Source organism: Polyodon spathula, chromosome 2 (assembly GCF_017654505.1).
Source record: "Polyodon spathula isolate WHYD16114869_AA chromosome 2, ASM1765450v1, whole genome shotgun sequence".
In the NCBI taxonomy this organism is placed as follows: domain Eukaryota; kingdom Metazoa; phylum Chordata; class Actinopteri; order Acipenseriformes; family Polyodontidae; genus Polyodon; species Polyodon spathula.
This window is the reverse complement of record NC_054535.1, coordinates 45,731,201-45,754,714: the sequence shown is the minus strand read 5'-3', so window position 1 is coordinate 45,754,714 and position 23,514 is coordinate 45,731,201. Positions and strand designations below refer to the sequence as shown.

Below are 23,514 nucleotides of genomic sequence, written 5' to 3'. Positions count from 1 at the left end.
ATAGAATTCTACTCTGCAAAGTTCTGAATTTTTGATTAGAATTATCTGCAATGTATAGATAATTTAATATTGTTAATAATATTGATATTGTAAGCTCTCTATCTCAGTCTCTCTTGATGCTTATCAATCTTTCTCCTTCTGCTAGAAACCTAGTTTGCTTGTTTCTTAGCAACATCCCTTTTCTACCTACTTATTCCACTCAACTGTTCTTGTTCTTTTTAGATTGAATTATTGTAACTCTCTCCTCCTGGTATTCTCCCAACCCTGCTACTATCACACTACCCCTCTGCTTTGCACTCTCCACTGGGTACCTTTCTCTGCTCGTATCCAATTAAGACCCCTTGCTCTTGCCTATTGCTCTATTCATTGTACTGCCTCTTCCTAACTCCAATCACTCATGTCTCATTCCCTCTCTCCTCAACCTCTACTAACCGACTTGTTATGCCTTCTCTTCACCATCCTTCCTCCTGTGCTCGCTCCTTCTCTTCCCTTGCTACAGGTGCAGTGTTAGAAAGTGGTACATCATCAAAATGTGTTACGTGCACCAAAACTTGACCTGTGTAATGTCAGAATGTGATACTTTGTCACATTGAAAGTGGTATGCTGTTAATCAATTGCGATCTGATGGAGGTGTTCAAATTGTAAAACAGAGGTACATTTACCATGAATTATACTTTTTTTTTTTGCAAACAAACTGGAAACAGACAGTCAATTTCTCTAAAATGAAAAAAAAATTCATGACGAACAAGACAAAATGAGAAGTCCTCCGCAAAACTGCACAAGTAAAAAAATGTATTGCATATGATATTTGCATACTATTTTCTTAATGTGATAAATTACATTAACAATGATGTAAAAGACTGGAAAATATGATAAATTCAAGACTGAAAGCAGCATAGTGTACCAGATCTGAATGGGCACTTCACCGCATACCTGAAAACAACACTACACCGGATTATCCTCAGGACTGTTCAGTCTTTACTGCTTTGCCTTCTCAAAACCCATTTATTCAACCTTTATTTGTAAATTCCTATTTATATATGTTTGTGTATGTTCTTTTATTCATATTTAATTTGCTGTATTTGCTTGCTTTGCATTTTATTGCCTGTAACATATAATTTTTATATTTTGTTTATTTTCTGTACGTCGCTTTGGATAAAAGCTGCTAAATAATTAATTATATTAAATGAATAAGCCTGACACCTGTAAAATGTACCTTGAAAACGAGATATCCCCACAAAAGTCGACTAACTGATAACACTGCACTGCCCAAATCCTCCTTGACTCACTAAACAAGTAATACTTCATTATAAATTCGTCTCCGCCTCTGCCTCGTCGCGGTCGTGCAGTGTGGTTTGAAGTGTAGTGAGAGGATATCAGTCAAACAAGCTCAAGAACACTCGCTATGTTAATACATTTATATTTTTGACAAGTTTGTGTTTGTGATGCCATAATCACTGTGGAAACAAAAGCACCGGGCCGGCTCAGGAGGCCGGCGCGGGAAAGGAGTAGCATTGACATCACAATAGGTATTGTCCGATCTCGGGTTGTGATTGGCTATTGTTGTCTGACGGGGATTCCCTACCCTGAAGAGCAGGGGTGAAACAATAAGACTGAATCTATCTCTTTAAATCCCAATCTCTGGTAAAGCAGAGATCACAGAGTCCCAGTGCAAGGTGGGAAAATTTAGAAGTTAAGTCTTTGTAAAGCTGTATGATAGAAAATAGCTAAAGCGTTGCAATTTATGAATATATTGACGTCCCCCTTTTAGAACCGTGTTTGAATAATTTAGGTAGGTATTTTAAACGGTGAGAGTTGCGTTCTTGGTTTTCAATTCTGATAATATGTTGTTACTATCAGATTCTACTATTTTGTATTTATTTGGCTGCAAGGATATACTGTAGGCCTGCGCGTACAGTGTTGTGGTGGTGAGTTTTATTAAGTATTGCTTTGCATATTGATGTTATTATTTTGTCAAGACAGTTAGTAGATTAGCGAAAATGTAGCAACTTTACTAATTGTCACGGCTGTATTGTGTTCTAATATGAAAGGCACGTTTCCTACGTGTGTTATATATATATATATATATATATCTATATATATATATATATATATATATATCATCATCTCCGGTAGTTGCTTGGAAAAAGGCCTTTGTCACTGACTGGTGATGTGATTAAAAAAGAAAATACGACAATTTCTATTGTATTTGCAATTGTGAGGCGCGTTTTTAAAAAATGTAACTGCATTGTCAAATACCAGATTAAAGAATTACAGGTACGTAGTTTATCTTAATAAAATTTTTTAAAAAAATAAGAAAGAAAGAAACGACGCCATAGGAACCTCACTGCCACCCGCACCTTAGTTTCACTATCGCTTTGGTGTTATCTAAACAAAATATATTTGATACAAGTCTGGTGCCTTTTATACATAAATACGTGTACTAAGTAACATAACTTGGTTAAATAAACCCAGGCTGGTTTATTTGAAATACGTGAGTATTGTCATTTTTTGCGAGTAAAAAAAAATCATATTGCGTACTCGCAGTATCTTGTAGTTGGGCCTCTCGGTGATTTTAAAATACCGCGATGTGTCATCCATTTAAAGTAAAATAATAATAAAAAATACGCATCTGTCTCAGTATTCGTACTTTATGTGCAAGTTCATGTAATTGATAAACAGTGCGTTGATAAAGAAAGGCCTTCCGTTGTTATACAACGTCATGTGCTGTTTTGATACTTGGTTACATTTTTACCAAATCAACAATGATTACATAACTTCAAAATGGCTGGAATTTAACACGTGTGTATGTGTGTGTGTATATATATATATATATATATATATATATATATATATATATATATATATAATTTCAGACACCCGCTGAATTGTCACGCTTACTTAAAAAAATAAATAAATCACATTTGGCCGTCGTAGTCGATTTATTTCAATTGGATAAATTACATTACTTGGTGAACGTGCATTAATTTGAGCTAAATGAAAATAATGTAGATTTCGACAAACGTTTGCCTTTAATATAGTATACAGACTATGTTAACACATGTTCCTCCTTTTTATGTAGTAACTGATCTCTGAGAATGACCTAATGGGAGATTACAGTTGGGTAACTAGAAAAATTTGATGCAAGGTTTTATTTTGTAACAAATTTTATAATCCTAATTCAACAGAACCGCCCAACCTTTAGCTTTGTGCACACTTGTTGCTAAAATATTTGACAATGTTATAGTTCAGCTTTTAATTGATGTACACAGTGCTGTAAAGTGTGGGGAAAATAATAACTTTGTCTCATATATAATATAAAATTTAATGTACACGAGAAGGCATTCTGCAAAAAGTTTAGCTGTGTCTGTTTTTTTGTTTTTGTAATCTGGTGGACTAGAAAAAAAACTAATTCTGCAATCTGATGTGTTTGGCATTGCTGGTTAACTACAGAACTGTTAAATTAAGGATTGCCCCTGCACAAATTAATTTATTTTCTTGACATGTTTGATAATACCAAAGCTTATTTGTGTATGTTTCAGCATTTGAAATTGTTTACCAAAGAAATGGTGATGGAGAAGCCAAGTTCCCTGCTTGTAGGGCGGGAGTTTGTGAGGCAGTATTACACCCTGTTAAACAAGGCACCAGACTTTCTGCACAGGTAATGACCAAACCTCCACTCTAATAATAAATACTGAACCAAGGTTAGAGCACAACAAAATTATTTTTTAGCCTTTGTTCTGTATTTGGTTTGTTGCTTTAAGCAGGGGTTCTCAAACTTGGTCCTGAGGACCCCCCTGTGTCTGTTGGTTTTTATTCCGACTGAGCTCTCAATTACTTAACTAGACCCTTCATTAACTAAATTTTCTTAAATTGGACATTTTTTTTTTTTGCTTGTTTTCAGCTCTTAAATAGTTGCAGTTCAAGATACTTATCAAATGTTACTGTTCAAGAGCTGAAAACAACTAAAATGGTCTAATGAAGCAAATGATCAGTTAAATTAAGGGTATAGTTAAGTAACTGAGAGCTCGGTTGGAATGAAAACCAGCAGCCTCAGGGGGTCCCCAGGACAGAGTTTGAGAAGCCCTGCTTTAGAGGACGCTACTATAAAACTATTTTCAGCACATGCTTAAATATGGCGACCTTCTGAAAAATGTAAGCCCATTATTAAAACCTCAATGGGTACTAGACTAGATTCTTTTTTTTTTTTTTTTTTTTTTTTTTTTAAACAAAGAAATTAAAATTACTTCATCCTTACTCTGCATGAGACCATATTTTGGCTGGTTAAGATTGTGTTTGTAAAATAGTTTGAGCAAGGGAATCCAGCATGCAAATTTGTATAAAACACATTCCAAGTTGTCTTGGTAGGCAGTTCAGATTTGTGTTTTTTTTTTCTGTCCCTGTATTTGTCTATTTCGTAAGTAACACACCTGAGATGTTCCCTCATAACTTCTGCATGCGCTTGTCCCTTCAGGTTTTATGGCAGAAACTCCTCTTATGTTCATGGTGGATTAGACACAAGTGGAAAACCAGTGGAAGCTGTGTGTGGTCAAGCTGTAAGTATCAGAATTTAACATGCATGTTCTCACTGAAGCTTGAATATCTACAGTGGCAGTATAATGTCCTTGCCTTAATTAGATAAGAATTTGGATACTGCGTGGTTGGACTTACTTAACAGGTATCTAGTAAGTGCAATGCAAAGCTTTCTGTCTGATACTGCTTTTTGTTTTTAAATCTTGCAGCTGAACTTTATGGTTTGTTGCAGATTTCATTGTTAAATTTGGAAATTTAATTTCAAACTTGTTTAGCGCTTGACCCAGTCCACAATGAAACATGGGCACATTTTCAGTGTGTTTTAAACAGAATCTCCTTCGTTGAACAGATGCAACTTCTGAAGCTCGTTGATGCTGAACTTCTCACCACTCCCAGTTTAGAGATCCCAGAATGGTTATGTAGGGCGAGAATCGGAGCACGTGAGCGGAGTGGAGCTCTCAAACTCGGCTCCTTGCTCTCTTCCTCTTAGAAACCGCTCGCTCCAAGGCGTTTATTTCCCCAGTCTGCTCTGCTCGTGCTCCTGCTTCTGCAGCCAGCTCCGCTCCACTGCTAGTGTAAATCGCTTTCAAAACATAGAAATGTGCAAACCGATTCCTTTGAAATTGGGTAACTGGTTCCTGCTTTTGTACCGACGAACCAGATACAAATATCAGGGTTCCGGTTCCAGTGAGTACTGTTATCTTTTTAGTAAAACAGATTATTAAAACATTAAATTCTGTAAAATACAATTGATAACTATAATTGACACTTTCACACTTGGGGGGGGGGGGGGGGGGGTTGTCTGCAAAAATGTTTATTACAGCAATAAGTTTTTTTTTTTTTTTTTTAAATTATAATATTTATTTCCCTGGAGAAATAAAATTTCACAATTACATGAAGTGATGAAAAATGCTTTGGGTCAAGTGAATCTTCTGCACCTCCTGAGGTCATTCGCAAGACAACCCCAAGCTGAACACAACACAATTTCAGCTATCTAAAAAAGCAATTTAACCCCAAGCCGATGGGGTCGTATTTCGGTTTGGGAGTCTAACATACACTGAACCTTTTGCACTTACCATGTGGTTAAATATTTTTATAGTTATATAAGCTTTGTGAAATTTACAGTTAACATGGTTCATATACAAGCACACAGTGGCTTTCGCTGTTGTAATAACTCTTACTGTGCAAATTAGATATTGATTATTTTAACTTTAATTATCAGGTTTGGCTCATTTAAGTCAGGTCTATTTTAAATAGCTTGATTTTATAAAAAAATATATATATATTTAATTAATTTACTACCTGTTGTGTGTAGTCTTTCAAGGAGAACACATGAAAAGTATTTTTTAAAAACATTAACACAAGCATCTTAAACTCTTAACTGTCTAAACTGAAACGGCTCTTGCCTCCGATTCTGTGGTGCATCAATGGAGCGAACACTAAGGATGTCACGGTATACCGGTTTTACAGTAAACCGTGGTATAAACTGCCACAGTTTTGAAACTGCTACTATTTTTCTATAGTATAATTAAAGTTCACACGGTTTAATGTGATATGGGCGCTTTTTTTTATTCAGTTTCTCCATCAGTGAGACACTGTTCATTAGAACTAACTAATGTTGAACACTGACATCTCAAGTTCTGAAAACTGCCATGCATGAGTATCAGAGTAGACTATTAAATAAGTGACCTCATATTTAATATAAACCGATCTACTAAACAATGATCGCTAGCAAACATAATTGTCAGTAAATGAAACGCAAATACTCAAATATCAGCAAGAACAAGGCACTAACTTTTCATCGCTGCCTTTCTGTTAATTTACCAAACCAGAGTAGTAACAGCAGCTATTGTTTATCGTATCAGTCAAGAGAAACGCAGTAAGCACACACCAGTGCAGATAATCAGTGTATATTTACTACTATAGAACCAAGTCTAAAGATGCTACATGCATTTGTATTTTATTTTAAACAGTATTGTAAAGATGTTGCTGTCTTCTGGAGTTGATAGTGTTGTAGGGATTTTGGTTTTATATATTCAAAAGTTAGTACAATTGTATATCATTAAAAAAAAAAAAAGTCCCCTAGATGCTGCTTAATTTAGCAATGGTGTCATACCCATCTTAACACTACTTCTTTCCTTTATGCTTGTTGCTGTTAACATGCAGTCAAAAAAAAACAAACTTCGCAGGCGCAGTCTCCTCTCTACTGAGAGATCAGTGGGCGGGCACTGCATGTCTTAAAATGCACTCGATTGGCTATTGCTTGGTAACACTTTGCTTCTCTTAACTCAGGGGTTTTTAACCTTTTTTTTGAAACTGTACCTTCTGTCGGGAGGTTTCAGCTAAACTACCCTTTACATTTTTCGTTCAATGAATGGTACCACAGTTGCAATAAAAGGCAGAATAATCTGGTTAACACATTCTTTTTTTTTTTCTCCCGTTTATTTAATATGTGATTTTACACAAGTCTGGGACTGTCAAATTGCTGAGACAGAAAACCAAACAGTAGGCTTCATTCTTAAAACTTAGATGCAAAGTATTAAAAGGTAGTATTTAGGAATCTTTTGCTTTCTATTGGGAAAAGTCATTACACAATACAGAAGTCTGCACTAAGTGTTTGTCACGTTACTATTTACTTCCCACCTCAGCATGATTGTGTGTGCCGTTTAAAATGTTTACAATGTAAAACATTAACCAAGAAAAAAACTAATTACTGACTAAAAATGATCCAAAGGGACACTGTATAACTTTGTCACTTTGCACTTTCTGACTTGTGTTTTCCTTTGTTTTTCTATTGCAAGTAAGAAATGTATCAAACGCCGAACATATATTCAACCAGCCGCTATTGCTGTTTATTACAGCGGCTGCATTTTATTAACAAAAACTGTCAAAGTATGATGACTATTTGTTTACCAGAGCATTTATACTTCTAAAAAATGCAGAAACACTGTGCGTCACTGATACGACAAGTTGAAAACAGCAAAGATCACGAGCAGCACAATCGGCAGACATCTGCTTCACCTATATAGGAAATCCATGCAGTCGAAACCGCGCATGCGTACAGGTGGAAAATGTGGACGTGATTGAGTTTTTTTTTTCCCTCCCTTAGCGATTCACTTTGACCTGCTAAACAAAGGTTAAATAAGTATACATCGTGGATTAGAGAATATATAATACCATTAAATTCAAGAGCATTTATTTCTCTTACTTTCATTTTTATTTGTGCATTTCTGAGTCGTCCTGCGTACCCCTTATGAACCTTAGAAGTACCCCCAGGGGTACGCGTACCCCCGGTTAAAAACCCTTGTCTTAACTAATAGGATGCCGTCCAAACTGATAAAGATGAAGCGGGTATTCAGTTGCAGTGGTCATATCTTTACCCCCTATTGTTCCAGATTGAGCCCAGAAAATGTTAATATGTTGGTGTTTCTCCACAGTAATTTGAAATAAAAAGCAGCATTATTTTGCTGAGCCTGTGTGAGCTGGAGTGAACACTACTTCCAGTTTGGTAGTGCCTGATAGAAGTAGTACCAGTGTGTTGTATTTGTTTTAAACTTTTTTAAATTAGTTATTTTTCTTGTTAAAGAAGTGTGGTATTTTTTGACGGCTGTCATGCCGTCAATTTGATACCGTGACATCCCTAGTGAAGACTTAAAAAAAAAAAAAAATTTAAATGCACTGAAATGGTATTCTGAAGACATGTCTTGCTCCGTTATAGTGTGCCAGCCCCATCATTATGTTTGCCAACGCGATTCAAATGAGAGTGCGGTAGGGTCCCATCCCTAGTGAAGACTTAAAAAAAAAAAAATAAATAAATAAATAAAAAATTTAAATGCACTGAAATCGTATTCTGAAGACATGTCTTGCTCCGTTATAGTGTGCCAGCCCCATCATTATTATGTTTGCCAATGCGATTCTAATGACAGGGTCCCAAATAGACAATTGAGCACTGCGTTAAGACCTGCTGAAACCAGGTTTATGTAGTGGTGCAATCAGGAACTTGGTAAGATTTAAAGTTTCATATATAAAAAAAACGTAATCATTAAATACCCTCTCACCGAGTAGCTTTGTAGACTGGGAGAGCAGGACAAGATTGGGTTCCATTGTAGTTCAAAGGACCCTTTCGTTTTGCCAGTGTTAACAAAGGGTTTATCACACCCAATGAAAGACCAGTTATCGCAAACAAACAACTGGGACAGGGGCCTGCTTCTATCACATATACAAGATAACAAACTGGTTTATTTTATGGCATAGAGAGCGGTTGTTACCTTGAACTGTTGACCCTTGATTATGTATGAATGGCTTAGCTAATTAAAATACTGATTACGATCACAGGTACAAGTAAGTCTCAAGCCTGGGCTGACATGATCTTCAAAGACTTCAGCTGGGTGACTTCCAAGAAGGGGGGCTGGTTTTGCTTTTTATTTAAACCTATGTATTTTCATTTTCAGTATTCTGGATTTTCATCAAGCTCACCTGACAACGCTATAGGGTTCTGTAGGGTCAAACCTACAGTATTGTTTTATTTGAAGATTTGTCTCTGCAGTTTTTATGTCGTTACCTTCTGTACTCTGTATCATTGGTTTTTCCTCTGTTCTGGAATTAAACAGTTTTTATTGAAAATCGCATCAAGAGGACTGGAATTATTATTTTTGAGAAACAAACCTATTCTTACAACTTTAATGAACACAATATAAAAAGCAAAGTAACAACTGTGTGGGTTTGGACTGATACAGAAAAGAAATTGAAGTAAAAAAAAAAAAATGAATGACTGGAATGAGTGAGGGGTATTTTTATGTATTCATTTGAGATTTAGTTTGGTATGTAACTTTATATTTCCAACATCCTTAAATTTTACAGTTTGGAGGTACTGTAGAGCTACAACTATGGTACTACAAAAAAATTCATAATAAAGAAATCTCATTTAAATCAAATCTGATTTGTTTTTTTATCAAATCGCCAACCCTGTTAATTGTACAAGGTGATTTCATAGACTGCACAGTATTGTCGGAACATAGTAAAAGCTGCATCGTTTATGGATCATATCTTACATATGGTGGCATATTACTCCTTTGAAAAATATCTTTTGGAGTGGGTGTGGTGCTAGAGGCTTTTCATGCTCGCACTCCGGCACTTTACCCACTCCACTCCATGCTCCTAGCAAAATGGTCCCGTTCCACTCTGCTCACATGCTCTGGTGAGAATGTGGACTGAGTATATCTTGAACCTGCTACATGTAAATTGAGAGGAGCCTATGTTTAGGTGTGTAAAATGTGTTCTAATTTTACTGGTGTATCAAATTCCCAATGTCACTGGCAATAGCAACTTGTGTGTGTGTGGTTTATATATATATATATATATATATATATATACACACACATACACAATTTATGAACAAACAATTAAGTTAAACTTCCTTTTATTTTGTAGGAAATCCATAAGAAAGTAATGTCCTTACAGTTCAGCGAATGCCATACCAAGATCTGCCATGTGGATGCTCATGCCACCTTGAATGATGGGGTTGTGGTGCAGGTGATGGGTGAGCTTTCCAACAATGGCCAGCCAATGAGGAGGTTTATGCAGACCTTTGTACTCGCTCCTGAAGTAAGCCTCTCCTGGTTAATGGATTCTTTTTAGCAGAGCAGGCCATAGGGTATTTGCAACTGCTACTGTGCCTGATGCATGTTTTTGATTTTTCTGCTGTAAAGCAGATTTGGGCAAAAATTACAGAAACCACATTGACAGTTACATTGTATATGCCCTTGTTTTATAGCAGGTAATTTCTGCTACCAGTCATTTAGTGCCACAGGTGGGTTTCCGTTTTAAGCAGTGCATGGGCTAGTACCTTTTTAAATGGTAGCTATAAAATTGGTGGGGAAAAAACAAGCACATGAAAGTGTTAAGATAAAACAATTGACTGGCCAAATATATTAAAAAAAAAAAAGTGATTATGCAATAAATTCAAAGTCCCATAGCAGCAGGCAGGACAGCTCGTCACTTGAGAAACTATACATATCGAGTTTTCCCAGTAACCACAGTGGCAAATTAGTTTACATGGAGCAAGCACAGTTTGAAACAAGAGAGTAGCATTTGAAACTTAGAATAAAATCATCGGGGGTGGGTATGTCCTGGCTACTTTTGAATCTGATCAGTTTTGTAGATCTGCTTTAATATCAAAACTGTAATTTTCATTTGAGTAACAATAAAAGGAATGACATGAGCTGCTGGTCTAATGCCATTATCAATAGTTAACAATTTGAAGATAAGATTGCCTGGCTGGTGCTTGGTTAATACATACAAAATTATTGTATTTTTTAGGCCTATTATATTTTTCCACTGCAGACCTAACATTTCTGTTGTCCAATGAGAAAAGCTCAGATACATACATTTTTCTGTTAAGTTTTCCAGATATAGTCCTACCGCCCAGCTACAGAAAATTCCAGTGGAGAACCCTTAATGTGCCCTAATAGTGCCAGAAACCATTTGCATTCAGAAATGTTGTGTAAATATTTTATTTACATTTCAATTCAGTATTTTGCGCACAGTCAAATTCATTCCCATTAATTTTGGGCTTCAATATAGTAAATGCTGCAAAAAAAGAAAAAATCTTGCTTTACCTTTTTTTTTTTTTTTTTACCCTCCATAGGGCTCGGTGGCAAATAAATTCTATGTCCACAATGATATCTTCCGTTATGAAGATGAGGTTTTTGGAGATTCTGAAGCTGAGCTTGATGACGGTAAAACGCTGGTTTCAAGGCCCTGATTAGTTTTAATATTCTACCTAATTCTACCTCGTGTAAGATGATCAAATATGTAATGCTAGTCAGAGAAACCAGCTGTAAAACTGTCCAATCTGTTGACCTTGACTCGTGGCTGCCATATTGAGTTCAGATACTTGTTTTTCGAGATGGGACACAGTTATTCTCGTTATATTTGGTACACAACTAGTTATTTAATTTGTTGTCCAGGAAAATGTAACGTTTGCATATTTTAACCTCTTGGTGATGCAGATCACACACTTTGTGTCTTTACAATTGGTGCGCAGCTGTTTTATAGCAGTCTGTCATGCTCCATTACCTGTAAAAACGCATACCTTTTCACTTCCTGGCTATATTAAAAATGCTAAGATTTTTTTTTTGGATATGTATTGTTTAACTTATAAATTATTAGTTCAGATATGCCATTCCTCTGAGATGCTTTGTTGTTCATAAACTCCACTTCTAGATTCTGTTTTCTAAGCAGTGTTTAAATGCATTTCTTTAAGAATCTGAAGAGGAAGTGGAGGAAGAACAGGAAGAAAGACAGCCCTCCCCTGAACCTGCACAAGAGAGTCCTAGTAGCGCCTACTATGAGTCACATCCTGTAATGTGAGTATCTGGAAACACACCATGGATTGCTTCCAGCTGCATCAAACCTAGATTAAGATCATTGTGTGTGTTTTGGTTAATGAAGAAAATGCTCTTTCAAGCAAGGAACAGTTTGGCTACAACTATGTGCTACTTCCACAGCTAGTGATGGAAGAAGAGAAGGATGGGCCCTAGGTTAGGACCTTATTGTGAGGGCCCCCCCCCCCCTAGACTTTAAGACTTGTTTATAAATAGAAAACATGCAAGGTGTTCAATATTTGAATTCTCAGAATGTTGGTATATATGACGTAGCATACAACTGCATCCAATATAAAAGTTTTCTGCTCCTCTACTTGAATTGTATTTTGCATGCTTCTTTACATCCAGCACTGCACTGGTTTTTAATCGCAAGCTAACAAGTTTTATCACCAGTCCTGCACAAGGATGAAGAATTCTGTGCATAGATTCGCAGATATTTTCTCGTAGAAATTTTTTGTTCAATGTTTTAAAATCGGAAATACAGGCATGTTAATTTGCGTTTAGTTTATTTCGGTACCCAGCAGCACCCATTAACAGCTTCTGCCCAAACTACAAGATGAACTGTGCTGCATCCGGAATATAACTGCAAAAAAACAAAGCTCAACAGTACCCGAAAACATGCCATGAAAACAGTGAGAAACTGTCAAGGAGTTTGTAAAAGAGACTCTGATAAAACAGTGCCTAGTACTAGCCTCTCTGCAAAGATAGTTGATGGGGAAGGAAAAAAAAGCTAGAAAACTTAAACTTAAATTCAGTTTAAAAAAAAAAAAAAAAAGTGATGATACCTGTTGAAATGAGGGAGGATAAAAACTGAATTACTAGCACCGGTAGCTAGAATGATACAAATATGAAGGTTGTAACATCTGCACATGTAAATGTGAAGGAAATCGTTAATTTAATCCCCCCCCGTTTGCAAATGCAGCAATGGTTTAGAAGAGCCCCTGGAGGAACCAGAGCCCGAGCCTGAGCCAGAACCAGAACCAGAGCAAAAGAGCGAGGAGCTGCAGCCAGAGATCGAAGAGAAGGTCCTTGAAGAGCTGGAGGAGAAGTCCCCCTCCCCAGTTCCTGTTGAGTCTGCATCCAACACACAGGAACCACCGAAGGTCTGCCACAGGCTTTGTAAATCATTAGTTATACTGGGGCATATAGGCATTTAGTTTTATCAAGGCAACTCCTATATTAAACTATTTTAAATGCAGTTACATATGTAGAAAATATTTCGGTAGCACTCATGCATTTGGTTGACCCCAAAGTTTCTTGCTGTGATCATGACATTTTTGGCTATAACTATCACAGACTTTTAATCAAAGACCTGCCCAATTAGGTAGTATTTGTCTCGGAATGCTGGTACAAGACCGTGCATACAGTGGATGTGTGCTTTTTGGATTAACTAAGCCATTTTATTGAGTGATCTATAGCAGAGAAAAATAATTGTGTGACTTAAAGTCCTTTAAAACAGAAAACTTGTTCCTTGGTATTTGAGGCATGCATTGATTAAGGAAGATTGAGACCTGTGTTCTGCCAACTTTTGCCAAACATTCACCACACTTATGCTTATGTCTTAATTGTCAAAGGTAAAAGCCTTCTCTACAGCATTAATAACTAAGCAGTAATTGTTTACTATTTTACTGAAATCAGTAGTTTAAGGATAATGGTGCTGCTGCATTCAATACTTTTTGCCCATTTTTGAGCAGTATTGATTTTATTAAATATGGTGTTTCAGCTGCACCCATAAAACCAACAAAATACAAAATCTGAACTATTTTCAATTTAAGTGTGAACGGCATGATCTATATTGAGGCAGGAAATGAAATGTCTTGATCTGTAGCAGTTTGTTGCATTTCCTGCAGGCTTTCTCCTGGGCCTCAGTGACCAGTAAAAACTTGCCTCCTAGTGGTACTGTCCCTTCCTCTGGAATTCCACCCCATGTTGTTAAAGCACCAGCCTCACAGGTAATCAATCTGTGAATGGATTGGCCATTTCTATCTGTCTTTTTATTTATTTATTTATTTATTTATTTCCCCACCACCACCACCACATATAGAGTAAATGGTAATTGTTGGTTTGCTTTTTATGAATCTAGCAGTATACATTCTCTTCCAGGGGGCTGCCTTTTAGTTAGAACCTGGAGACTGACGCTGGATGACTCACTTTATTCCAAGGCATGTCTTAATTTAGGGCACAGAGGTGGTGGTTTATTAACCAACAAAAAAAATAAGCTGCTTTCTTTAAGGTAGTTGCTTTCTAAATGGCCATAGTCTGTAATTAACTAGCCTCCCCTTAGTCTTGAAACAGACTGCTGCACCGTTACTGGTTAAGGTGCAGATGTCTAAAATTTCTGGTCACACTGGCGTCTTGTTGCAGCTAGAGACATGCATGCGGTCGACCGGCTGGCAACAATGACATGCAAACCAATCATGATGCACGTTTTTGTCATGAGACGTAAACATGCTGCGAAGGAAGGCTGCTGCCACTGCTTTAATTTTCCTTCTCTCCTCCTCTTCTTTGCTATTAAAGTAGTTTTGGGTTTGACCCTGGGTTATGAATGAAAATATTGTTGTATCACTTTTTAAATTTGCACAAAAAACAAACCTTATGACTTTTTTCCTAAAATGTGAAGTAGGTTTTTTTTTTAAACTGTTACAAAAATGTAACCATTACAATCTTGATTTTTTTCTCGATCGAAAGAGTGTTTTTTATTGGGGGGGGGGGTTGGGGTTTCATTTATTGTTTTTAAAAAAAATAAATTGAAACAAAGGAAACACGAAGTAAGATGGCCTCCATGGGAACCTTTTTATTTTCTTATGTAAATATTTCTCAGACCAAATCATGTGTCCCCATTGCCATTTTATTGTTATGTGACACAACTATTGAATGTGATTGGCTGGTATCGAAAGTGTTGCTCTCGTGTCGCCTGAAAAAGATTGCCCTAAGTAGGGGACTTTGCTGTTGTGTCGACCAGGGTGGTCACACGAGGCAACAAGCCGGCAACAGCTGTCGTCCCCTTGTTGCTGTCAACAAGTTGCCCGTGTGACCAGGCCTTAAGGATGAGTTCAGGTCTGCATTGTCAGATTTTCCTGTACTTATCATGTTAATACTTTCTTCCACTGTGCTGTTTCAGACCAGAATGGAGAACAAATCAGAGGTACAGGGTCAGCCCCCCAGAGTCCGTGATCAGCGTGCCAGAGAGAGACCAGGGTTTGTTCCCAGAGGGCCCAGGCCTGGTAAGTTACCTCCACATATTGAGACTTCAAACCCACAAGTTAATTTCTTTCTTTTTTTTTTTTGTATGGTTGAGCCTGGTATAACCTACAGCTTTATTGGACAGTGGAAACACTACATAACTGGCTTATGTTTTTTGCGGTTTTTTTTAAAGGTGTTTAGGGCTCTAGAGAGGTCATAATTAACCTGGTGATTCTCTCGCTCTCATTGAATTTGTAGGACGAGGAGAGTCTGAGCCGAGTGACATGGAGAACCGAAGAACAGTGCGCTATCCAGATAGCCACCAGCTCTTTGTTGGCAATCTGCCTCATGATATTGATGAGAATGAGCTCAAAGACTTTTTCATGAGTAAGTTGTTTCAATTTTCCCCCCCAGTTGTCTTGTCTTTTTAAAGCCATTGCCTGTTGTGTGTGTTTTTTTGTTTTGTTTTTTAATAACCCTGGCTACACATGTAACTAAGTGAATATGGCAAAATATTGGCTTTATTTTTTTATTTTTTTGTATTTGGTTAATGTGTGTGCATGGAAAAATAAATGAGGTGTGGATGTATATAAAGTCTGAGAAAGGAAGACTGCTGTGTACCAAAATGATCAATTAGAAGTAAAAAACAAAGTATTTTAGGTACTTAACAGTAGAATAGTTGAATACAAGTCATTTATAGGTAGTCAAATGTCCTGAATTGATTTGTAATCAACTTTTCTACTGTTAAGTACCTAAAATAATTATTTTTAATGTGTGTGTATATACACAATATATTAAAATAAAATGAGGAATAGGTCAGTGTAGTCGAATGCACAAAAATAAACTCTTTGAATAGCATATTCCATATTTGAGGTACACGAGAAAAGCCTTATTGGCTACTAGTAAAGCAAATACATCCTTAACGAAGTGTGAATAGCAAGATACTTGGGAAAGGGTTTTTTTTTGTTTTTGTTTTTAAATACTGGACTGTGCAGTTCAATGTAAAACATGTACTGTTGACTTTGTGAATGGATGGTGATGTCAACATTTGCACTGACCATTAAGTACAACCAGGTATGTTCCAGGTTGTTGAATAAACAAAGTAACTTGACTGGTTCATCTGATGTTAGTACTTAATGGCTAGTAGTAATGTTAAAATATTGTACTGTTGAAATGTATTTTCTATCTTGACCAGGTTACAATATTTGCACAATTCAGATTACTTAATGATATTATTTGTTAGAATTAAACAGATGTAGAATATTTACGTTGCAAAAGGAAAAACCTGTGCTTAAGGAATTGGAGTATTGAACAAAAATCTCTTCCTAGATATTGTTTGTACACTTTCTGAACCTGGCTGGCTGCTCTGAAGAGTAAACTTAAGTCCCCATATCAAGTTGCTAACAACTTTTAACAAAATGATAATATAATGTATTTTAGTGCTTTGCTCATTTAAAATGTTCATTTTCAATGTGTAGTTTCTGCAAAATATAATTTTGAATGTCCCTCCGAACGTTAGCAGGAAGACATTTTCCGGCTGTATGACAGTAAGCCGTGTGATGTCATCGGAGGTAGTGGAATCTCACTGTACATTAAGTACAGCAATAGATGTATTTGTGCGAACAATTTAAAGAGATTTAAAGGTTAAGTTCAGCTATGCCTAAACGTTGTATTGCGGCAGGTTGTTCTAATATAGCCGCTGACAGTATAAGCCTCCAGGCGAGAAACTTCGGGCTGAATGGGTTAGGTAAGTCCAACTCTGTACGTTGTGGTGCACATTTCACAGAGTATTGTTTTGACAATCGGCCGGCTGTTAATACGTCATTTGGAATTAATGTGCAACACAAACAGAAACTTAAACTTCAAAGAAAGCGAGTAAGTTCTGTTTATTTACTATTTGTACATATCCTGTAGAAGAATTAAGCCTTCTGTGCATAAGTCATTAACTCTAGGGCCTATAGCAATTAACAGCCAAGGCACAGCTAGTCACTTCATTTAAAGTTCAGTTCGCCAGCGCATCGAAATGCGTTCTTATTAATAATAATAAAAAAACAACTTAAATGTTAGATTCTGAACAGGACAGTTAAACTAAACTCGCCGTCGCTCTCCATTGTTTTCCATACAGTAAAAGAGATACTGCCGACAGCTTACCTCCACTGATGTCATCAGAAATCACTGGGGTTTTGTCAGACGAAGTGTTTACACTGTAATGCCTGATTTGACAGGGATTAAACATTTGAAATGTATTTTTGCATGTCTATCATGACTTGGAATAACACAAAGATCACTTTTCATGAATAGAAAGTGGGGGTCAAATTTGCTATTGGGTCTTTAAACTTTACCGGCTTACCCTGTCTTGCGGTCTGTTTGTGGTACACATATTTGTCTTGGGAGCATAAGAGCAGGGACTAGTTCAGGTAATCAAATACACACATGTTGGACTCCGTTTGAATAGGAAACTATTTGAAACAGCCATCCTATTTATCTCTCTCCCAAATCTAAGTTAATGTGTTTTTAAAGGTTATTGTTATTAGCTTGAAAGAATTAAATACTGTGTCTTTTCCTCCATTTTAGCATTTGGCAATGTGGTTGAACTGCGCATCAACACCAAGGGAGTTAGTGGCAAGCTACCTAACTTTGGGTTTGTGGTTTTTGATGACTCCGATCCTGTACAGAGAATCTTGGGTGCAAAGGTAGGGGGGGCAAGTATTAATGTTTTTTTTCCCTCATCCACGGGTAATAAGGTGGTGACTTAAATAATGCACTATTAGAAAATGGTTCAGATTTCCTTTAGCCGGATTGGTCAGTATGAGGTCCCTAATCTCTGGCAAATGTTCTCTTTCAAACTGTGTAATCACTGTTGCAAATCAAGCTGCTGGAAAATGCATCCATACAGTATTCATGCAATGTTTAGCTTTTGTCTCCACCTTTTAATTAAATGCCCTCTTACATCACACAAATCAAGCAATTCAAACCCCAAAAGAATAACCCAGATTCTTCCCCAAGCTGTCGCAACAATTGAAATTCACGTAGTAACAGTTGCCGTGCTATCTTGGAATGTGATTCTACGAGCAGCTTACACCTACCCCAAGGTATGTGTAAAATTTAAGTAACAACCAAGTCTTACGTTATAACTCTTACCTGGTGCAACCTCTGTAAATTTAGTAGTATGTAAAACCAGTTAGTAAAGACTGCTGAGGTGTAAGATCACGGGAAGAACTTTTTTTTTCAAATTGTATGTTTGAAAAGAAGAGGAAAAGACTGAGAACAGGCTGAAAGGGAACAAAAAAAGATACCAAATGATAAACATTCTTGAACGTTGTTTGTTCCAGAACGTAATAAATTGTTTGGCTTGTTTCTGTTCCATGAGTATTTTATTTATTTTTTTTGTTGGTTCTGTTTTGGAATCCCTGTTTATAAATACAGAATTTTAACCCTTTTGCGACCGTGTCGAACCACATCCGTTACAGTTTTTCTTCATCATAAACGTCACACAGGTCCCTATTTCTTCTTCAATGGCCGAGGAGAGGCCAAGAGATGCTGAGAGAAGCCAAAGAGGCAGATATGAGCAAGAGGCGTAGTTCACCACAGACATAAACAAGATAGCTGCTTCTGCATCCAGTGCTCAGATGATCGTAGACATTTGCCAAGCTTTTTGATATGTTGTAGTAGTAAAATGTCTTGGATAGCATTATTGAGGAGTTTGGTGATAAAACGAGTGATCAGAAGGTCATTTATCAGTATGCACGTCTATAAAGACGTATGTAAAAAAAAAAAAAAAAACTTGTGTGCTACATTACCCAGTTCGACTGTGTGTTTTTATAAATTGCATTACAAATGCTAACTAAAAAAAAAAAGCACATTTTACCTAAATTGGTAAAACAAATTTAATGAAACAAAAAATCACTTAACGAGGCATTTTACATTTTTCAAATAGTTTGTTTTAAAACTGTGATATGTCCAAGATATCTTCTTTACAACACACAATAATGCTCACATAAGCTTTCTCCTACTCCCACCCCTGACCGTAGTGTGCACAAGGTTTGTTGTCTGTGCCCTGAAGATTTGACATCCTGTAACCACATTAGAACCGTCGATAGTGTGCTTGTATGTGTCTCAACCCAACCCCTGAAAAAAAGAACACAATTATAATAATGCTTCATAAGTCTTAAATATCTTTTTTTCTCTTCCTGCCGAGTAGCTTAGTGAGTGAAATACTTACGTATTGTGAACGTTAATTAAACTGCAGAAAGAAATTGTTTGTTTAAAAAAATAATAATAATAATTCCTTTCACTTTCTCTTTAGCCCATAATGTTCCGTGGAGAGGTACGTCTAAATGTGGAAGAAAAGAAAACGCGTGTGTTCAGGGAGAGGGACATGCGAGGCAGTGATGACCGCAGGGACATGCGAGGCAGTGATGACCGCAGGGACATGCGGCGCAATGACAGAGGCCCGGGGGGACCTCGCGGCATCATGGGAGGCGGCATGATGCGAGATCGGGATGGAAGAGGACCGCCACCCAGGGGAGGCATGGCTCAGAAACCAGGGCTTGGCTCAGGAAGAGGAGCTGGCCAGGGAGAGAGCCGCTTTACAGCACTGCGCCGTTGAGAGCGCAACCTGCAGTTTGGAAGTAGTACCATGTTCATCTTTGCGTTCTTGTTAACGAATTCCACATATATAATATATATATATATATTTTTTTTTTGGGGGGGGCTTTGGAATGTGACACAGCCTGTCAACCATTTCTTTTGATGTGAAAAACTGCATTCGTTTACCAACTCTAAGAGCATTAACATTCTTGCCTGTGTTCAACAGGGTTAAAAAAACAATTTATAGTTCAAAGATAAAATTAATCTGAAACATGAAAGGGACTGAAAGACTTAATTTCAATAGTACAGCCCATTTGGAGAAGATATTTAAAAAAAAACAAAAAAACAAATGCTTCAAGTTAAAGGGGAGCTTGTCTTTTGAATCCCTCTACTGCACATTTTGTATAATCGTGATCTGCCCATTACTGTTGGAAACAAATGGTGAAAACGTGCAATTGGAAAACTTGCTTTTTTTTTTTTTTTTTGTTAAAACAAAAACTTGCATTTATGCACTCATCAATATGCACTAATGGGTACTCTTGTAGTTTTACATAGATATCTGTGGAATGAGGCTGGAGAACACCCTACAGTTAGAGCAAGTCAAATTACACAATGGCAGGTCTTAAATCCTGCTTGTTGTGACGAATACACTTTTTTTTTTTTACATATTTAACCCTATCATTGCTTCAATTACAATTGGATAACAAAGTCTTTATTTTCTTGTAAACTAAGAATAATCCTGGACTTCAAAGAAAGAAGGAAAAACAAATACCAACCTGAACAGTAGGAGAGTTTGTGTTTTTTTTTTTTTTCTTAAAAACAAAATTTACCCAAATGCAGTATCAGGATTGGTCCTCCTCGCAGCCCTTCTACTGAAAGTACTGGACAATGCAAATATACAGCAAAAATCATAGCTTACTGTATGCTCTTGTTGTTTTTTTTGTAATGTAAAAAAGCATGATGGTGCCTTCTGTTAAATCATTCCAGTCTCTAGCAACTGCAGTGCGATGCTCTTGTGTCGAACGCCAAAAATGCTGAAAAGTGGTTGCTCTGAAGTTTTGTAAATAGAAGTTGCAGTATCCTTGTAGGAGGAAGGGTATATATATATATATATATATATATATATAATATATATATATATATATATATATATATATAATCTGTTTTCTGATCCATTTGCATCTGTTGATCAGTTTAGGCAGAGTTAAATGAATGTTTACTATGATTTGTCTAATTGGATCCAAAGTCCATTAATTGGATTTCTGCTTTGAAAGGCAACATTGTGTTAAAGCATCTAGCTCAGTAAAAGGTGCCTACAAGTTTATATTCAATTTGTTTGGATGTTTTAATATGTTAAAGTATGAAGTTTTATTTTTTAGGTTTCTTAATTTTGTTTGTAGCATCACAGCCTGGCAAGGATACTGCACCTTTTAATACAAGTAACAGTGGCTTTAAATAGTTATGATTTTACTGAAATACCTAATTTATGATGTATATGGTTACCCAGTCCTCAGTGCAACAGTGTTATAAAGCAGTTCTAGAGGTTTATAAATCAGCACTTCAGACCAAGTGGTTAGGCAGAGGGGGAAAAAAAGGCAGAGTGTAAAAGCGTTGATGTTTTTGAAGCACTGATACAGGGGTCATTGTCTCTACATTCATGGAGTGACCCAGTAGAACATAAGCCGAACAGTTCTAGGGTGAATAAATCAAATGACAAAAAAAAGTTCTAGTCAATCCTGTCACAGACTGAATATCATCATAGCACTTCATGTTACGGACTGGAGTACTTATTTCTGATTCCAAGAGTGAAAGGTGCTGTGGATTTTTTTTTTTTTTTTAATCTCTGAACACTTCACTACTGGTAAAGAACTTTTTTTACTTTTTGCCATCATTTTTTAAATGTTCAAATGCTGTGGCAGCCCTTTTTGTAGTTCTTTGTACAGTTTTACAGAAGGTTATGGCCTTTGTGGGGGGGCCCCCACCATTTATTTTTCCTTTCCCCATTCATGTTTTTCATGCTGATATTCAGCATGCTTAACTGCATTATCTGTCATCCTAGTTTTGAGGCAACTGTCAATTGAACAGATTCTTCTAGTGGTCTGCCAATAAGTATGGAAGCATCTTAAAGCGAGTCTTGGTAACGGAAGACCTGAATAACCTGCAGCTCCTAGGGGATGAAAAAATGCACAAGTAATTTGTTTACACACTGAACTGCAGCTGTTGTTTACCAACCGGTCTTGTGAAGTTTACAGGGAAGTCTACTCTTTTTTTTTTTTTTTTTTTTTTTTTTTTCTTTAATATGGGTCCTTTGTAAATTAGTTTTGAGGTCTTCCTTGTTTTGATGGTAGTCTTGCACTATTTCCAACATTTCTGGGACACGGACATGACTTTGTTTTTTTCATCACGTGAATTATTTTCTTTTATAACTTCATTACTGTTTTGGCCTAGAAGTAAACCTAATTGAAGTTTCCATCGGGCAAGGAAGGTTTTAAGGTGGGAGTCTGAAACTCACTCTCCCCCCCACCCCCCACCCCGATATTTGTTGGTTAGGGACCCTTCAGTTATTTTAAATCATTTTTGGCTGGTCAGTTTAACCAGTTTGTTTGGTCAAACACAGGGGGGGGGAGACCTAATAGTTTGAAAACTTCGACTTGCTGTGACTCCTGTTCACGCTTTTTTTTATTTTAATTCTTTTTTTTTTTTTTTTTTTTTTCCTTAACAAATCATCCTGGACTAAAGACCTAACTAATAAAAACTGAAATAGAGGGGGAGAAAATAGAGCTCTGGCTTGCTTCCGAGATGAATGCTATGAATGAAACTTTACATCAAAGAAGTTTGCGTGATGTTTTGTTTTTTCTCCTTATTTACTATGGTCTCTACTGTTTTCAACCCCCCCCCCCTTTTTAAGTTTTAAGGTACCTCCTAAAGCAAAGTCAGTAAACCTTTCCACTATGGCGAGTGCAGTAGGTGGTTTGTACAAAAGTTGAGAGCAATATGTGTATCATTCCAGTCCTTTTATTTTGTTTTCAAGGGAATTGACTTACCTTCTTGGCTTTGGCAGGTATGGTAAACAGTGGTTTGCCATCTTAATTTTTCTGTGTTAAAGCATCTTTATGCTAGTAGGAAACTAGTTAACGTGTTGAGTATTTTTTTTGGTTTTTTTCCATTTTGAATGTGTTGGACTTGACATACAATAAACTACTGATGTCTGCAAATTCACTGTCCTGTTCTCTTCCAAAGTTGCAGTCTCATGTTGGAAACCACTCTTGGCTGTTAAAAAAAAAAAAAAAAAAAATGTATGGTGCTTATGTAATTTCATCTGAAGTCATTATGGGAATGTTAATTTAAATACAGTGGGGGTGCTGCAAAGCTGAAACTTGGTCAGGTCTGGCCTTTAGGCAAGGCCGCTACCCGGGACCCCCACCCTTTAGGGTGCCCCATGCTCAGCCGGACTGCCGTGAGAGTTAACGTGTTCATTATGTGCACTCAAAACGCTCTGGTGCAGATTTGGGATACCTTGTATAGCGCCAGCAACATTAAAGTCTGGCGCCAGTGGACAAGTTTACTTTTTTATTTTATTATATATTATTCCTTAGCAACCATAGGTGATGGTTTCTCATTTGGTCTGGACTACTCCACATACGCAGGAGGAAATACTAGCATTTGCTGTGGAACTAGCTTTACAATTTTAGTCACCTGCATCTGAAAATCTAAAGATGGCCATGCAGTTGGCAGAAGAAAAAATACAGAAAAAGTTCAACTGCAATCAGCATGTGACACCATTGATACTAACTCTAGAGCTGTGTCAAATGTCATCTCTGCA

At 36.9% G+C, this 23,514-nt stretch overlaps 1 protein-coding gene across 6 annotated transcripts; it reads left to right on the top strand.

The window, feature by feature from the left end:
* Positions 1 to 1,577: 1,577 nt before the first annotated feature.
* Positions 1,578 to 22,242, top strand: LOC121297177 (ras GTPase-activating protein-binding protein 2-like). Of its 6 annotated transcripts, none has more exons than XM_041223295.1 (12): positions 1,578 to 1,676; positions 3,543 to 3,661; positions 4,475 to 4,556; positions 9,964 to 10,137; positions 11,180 to 11,270; positions 11,798 to 11,900; positions 12,841 to 13,021; positions 13,769 to 13,870; positions 15,040 to 15,142; positions 15,360 to 15,488; positions 17,676 to 17,803; positions 19,408 to 22,242. In XM_041223295.1, exons 2-12 carry the CDS (start codon positions 3,567 to 3,569, stop codon positions 19,708 to 19,710), a joined length of 1,491 nt encoding a protein of 496 aa, XP_041079229.1. In that variant the 5' UTR covers positions 1,578 to 1,676; positions 3,543 to 3,566; the 3' UTR covers positions 19,711 to 22,242. The 6 variants fall into 6 exon arrangements, with proteins under 6 accessions (XP_041079229.1, XP_041079257.1, XP_041079266.1 ...); XM_041223314.1 differs by having other exon boundaries at positions 1,619 to 1,792; positions 17,676 to 17,794; XM_041223286.1 differs by having other exon boundaries at positions 1,619 to 1,792.
* Positions 22,243 to 23,514: the final 1,272 nt, after the last annotated feature.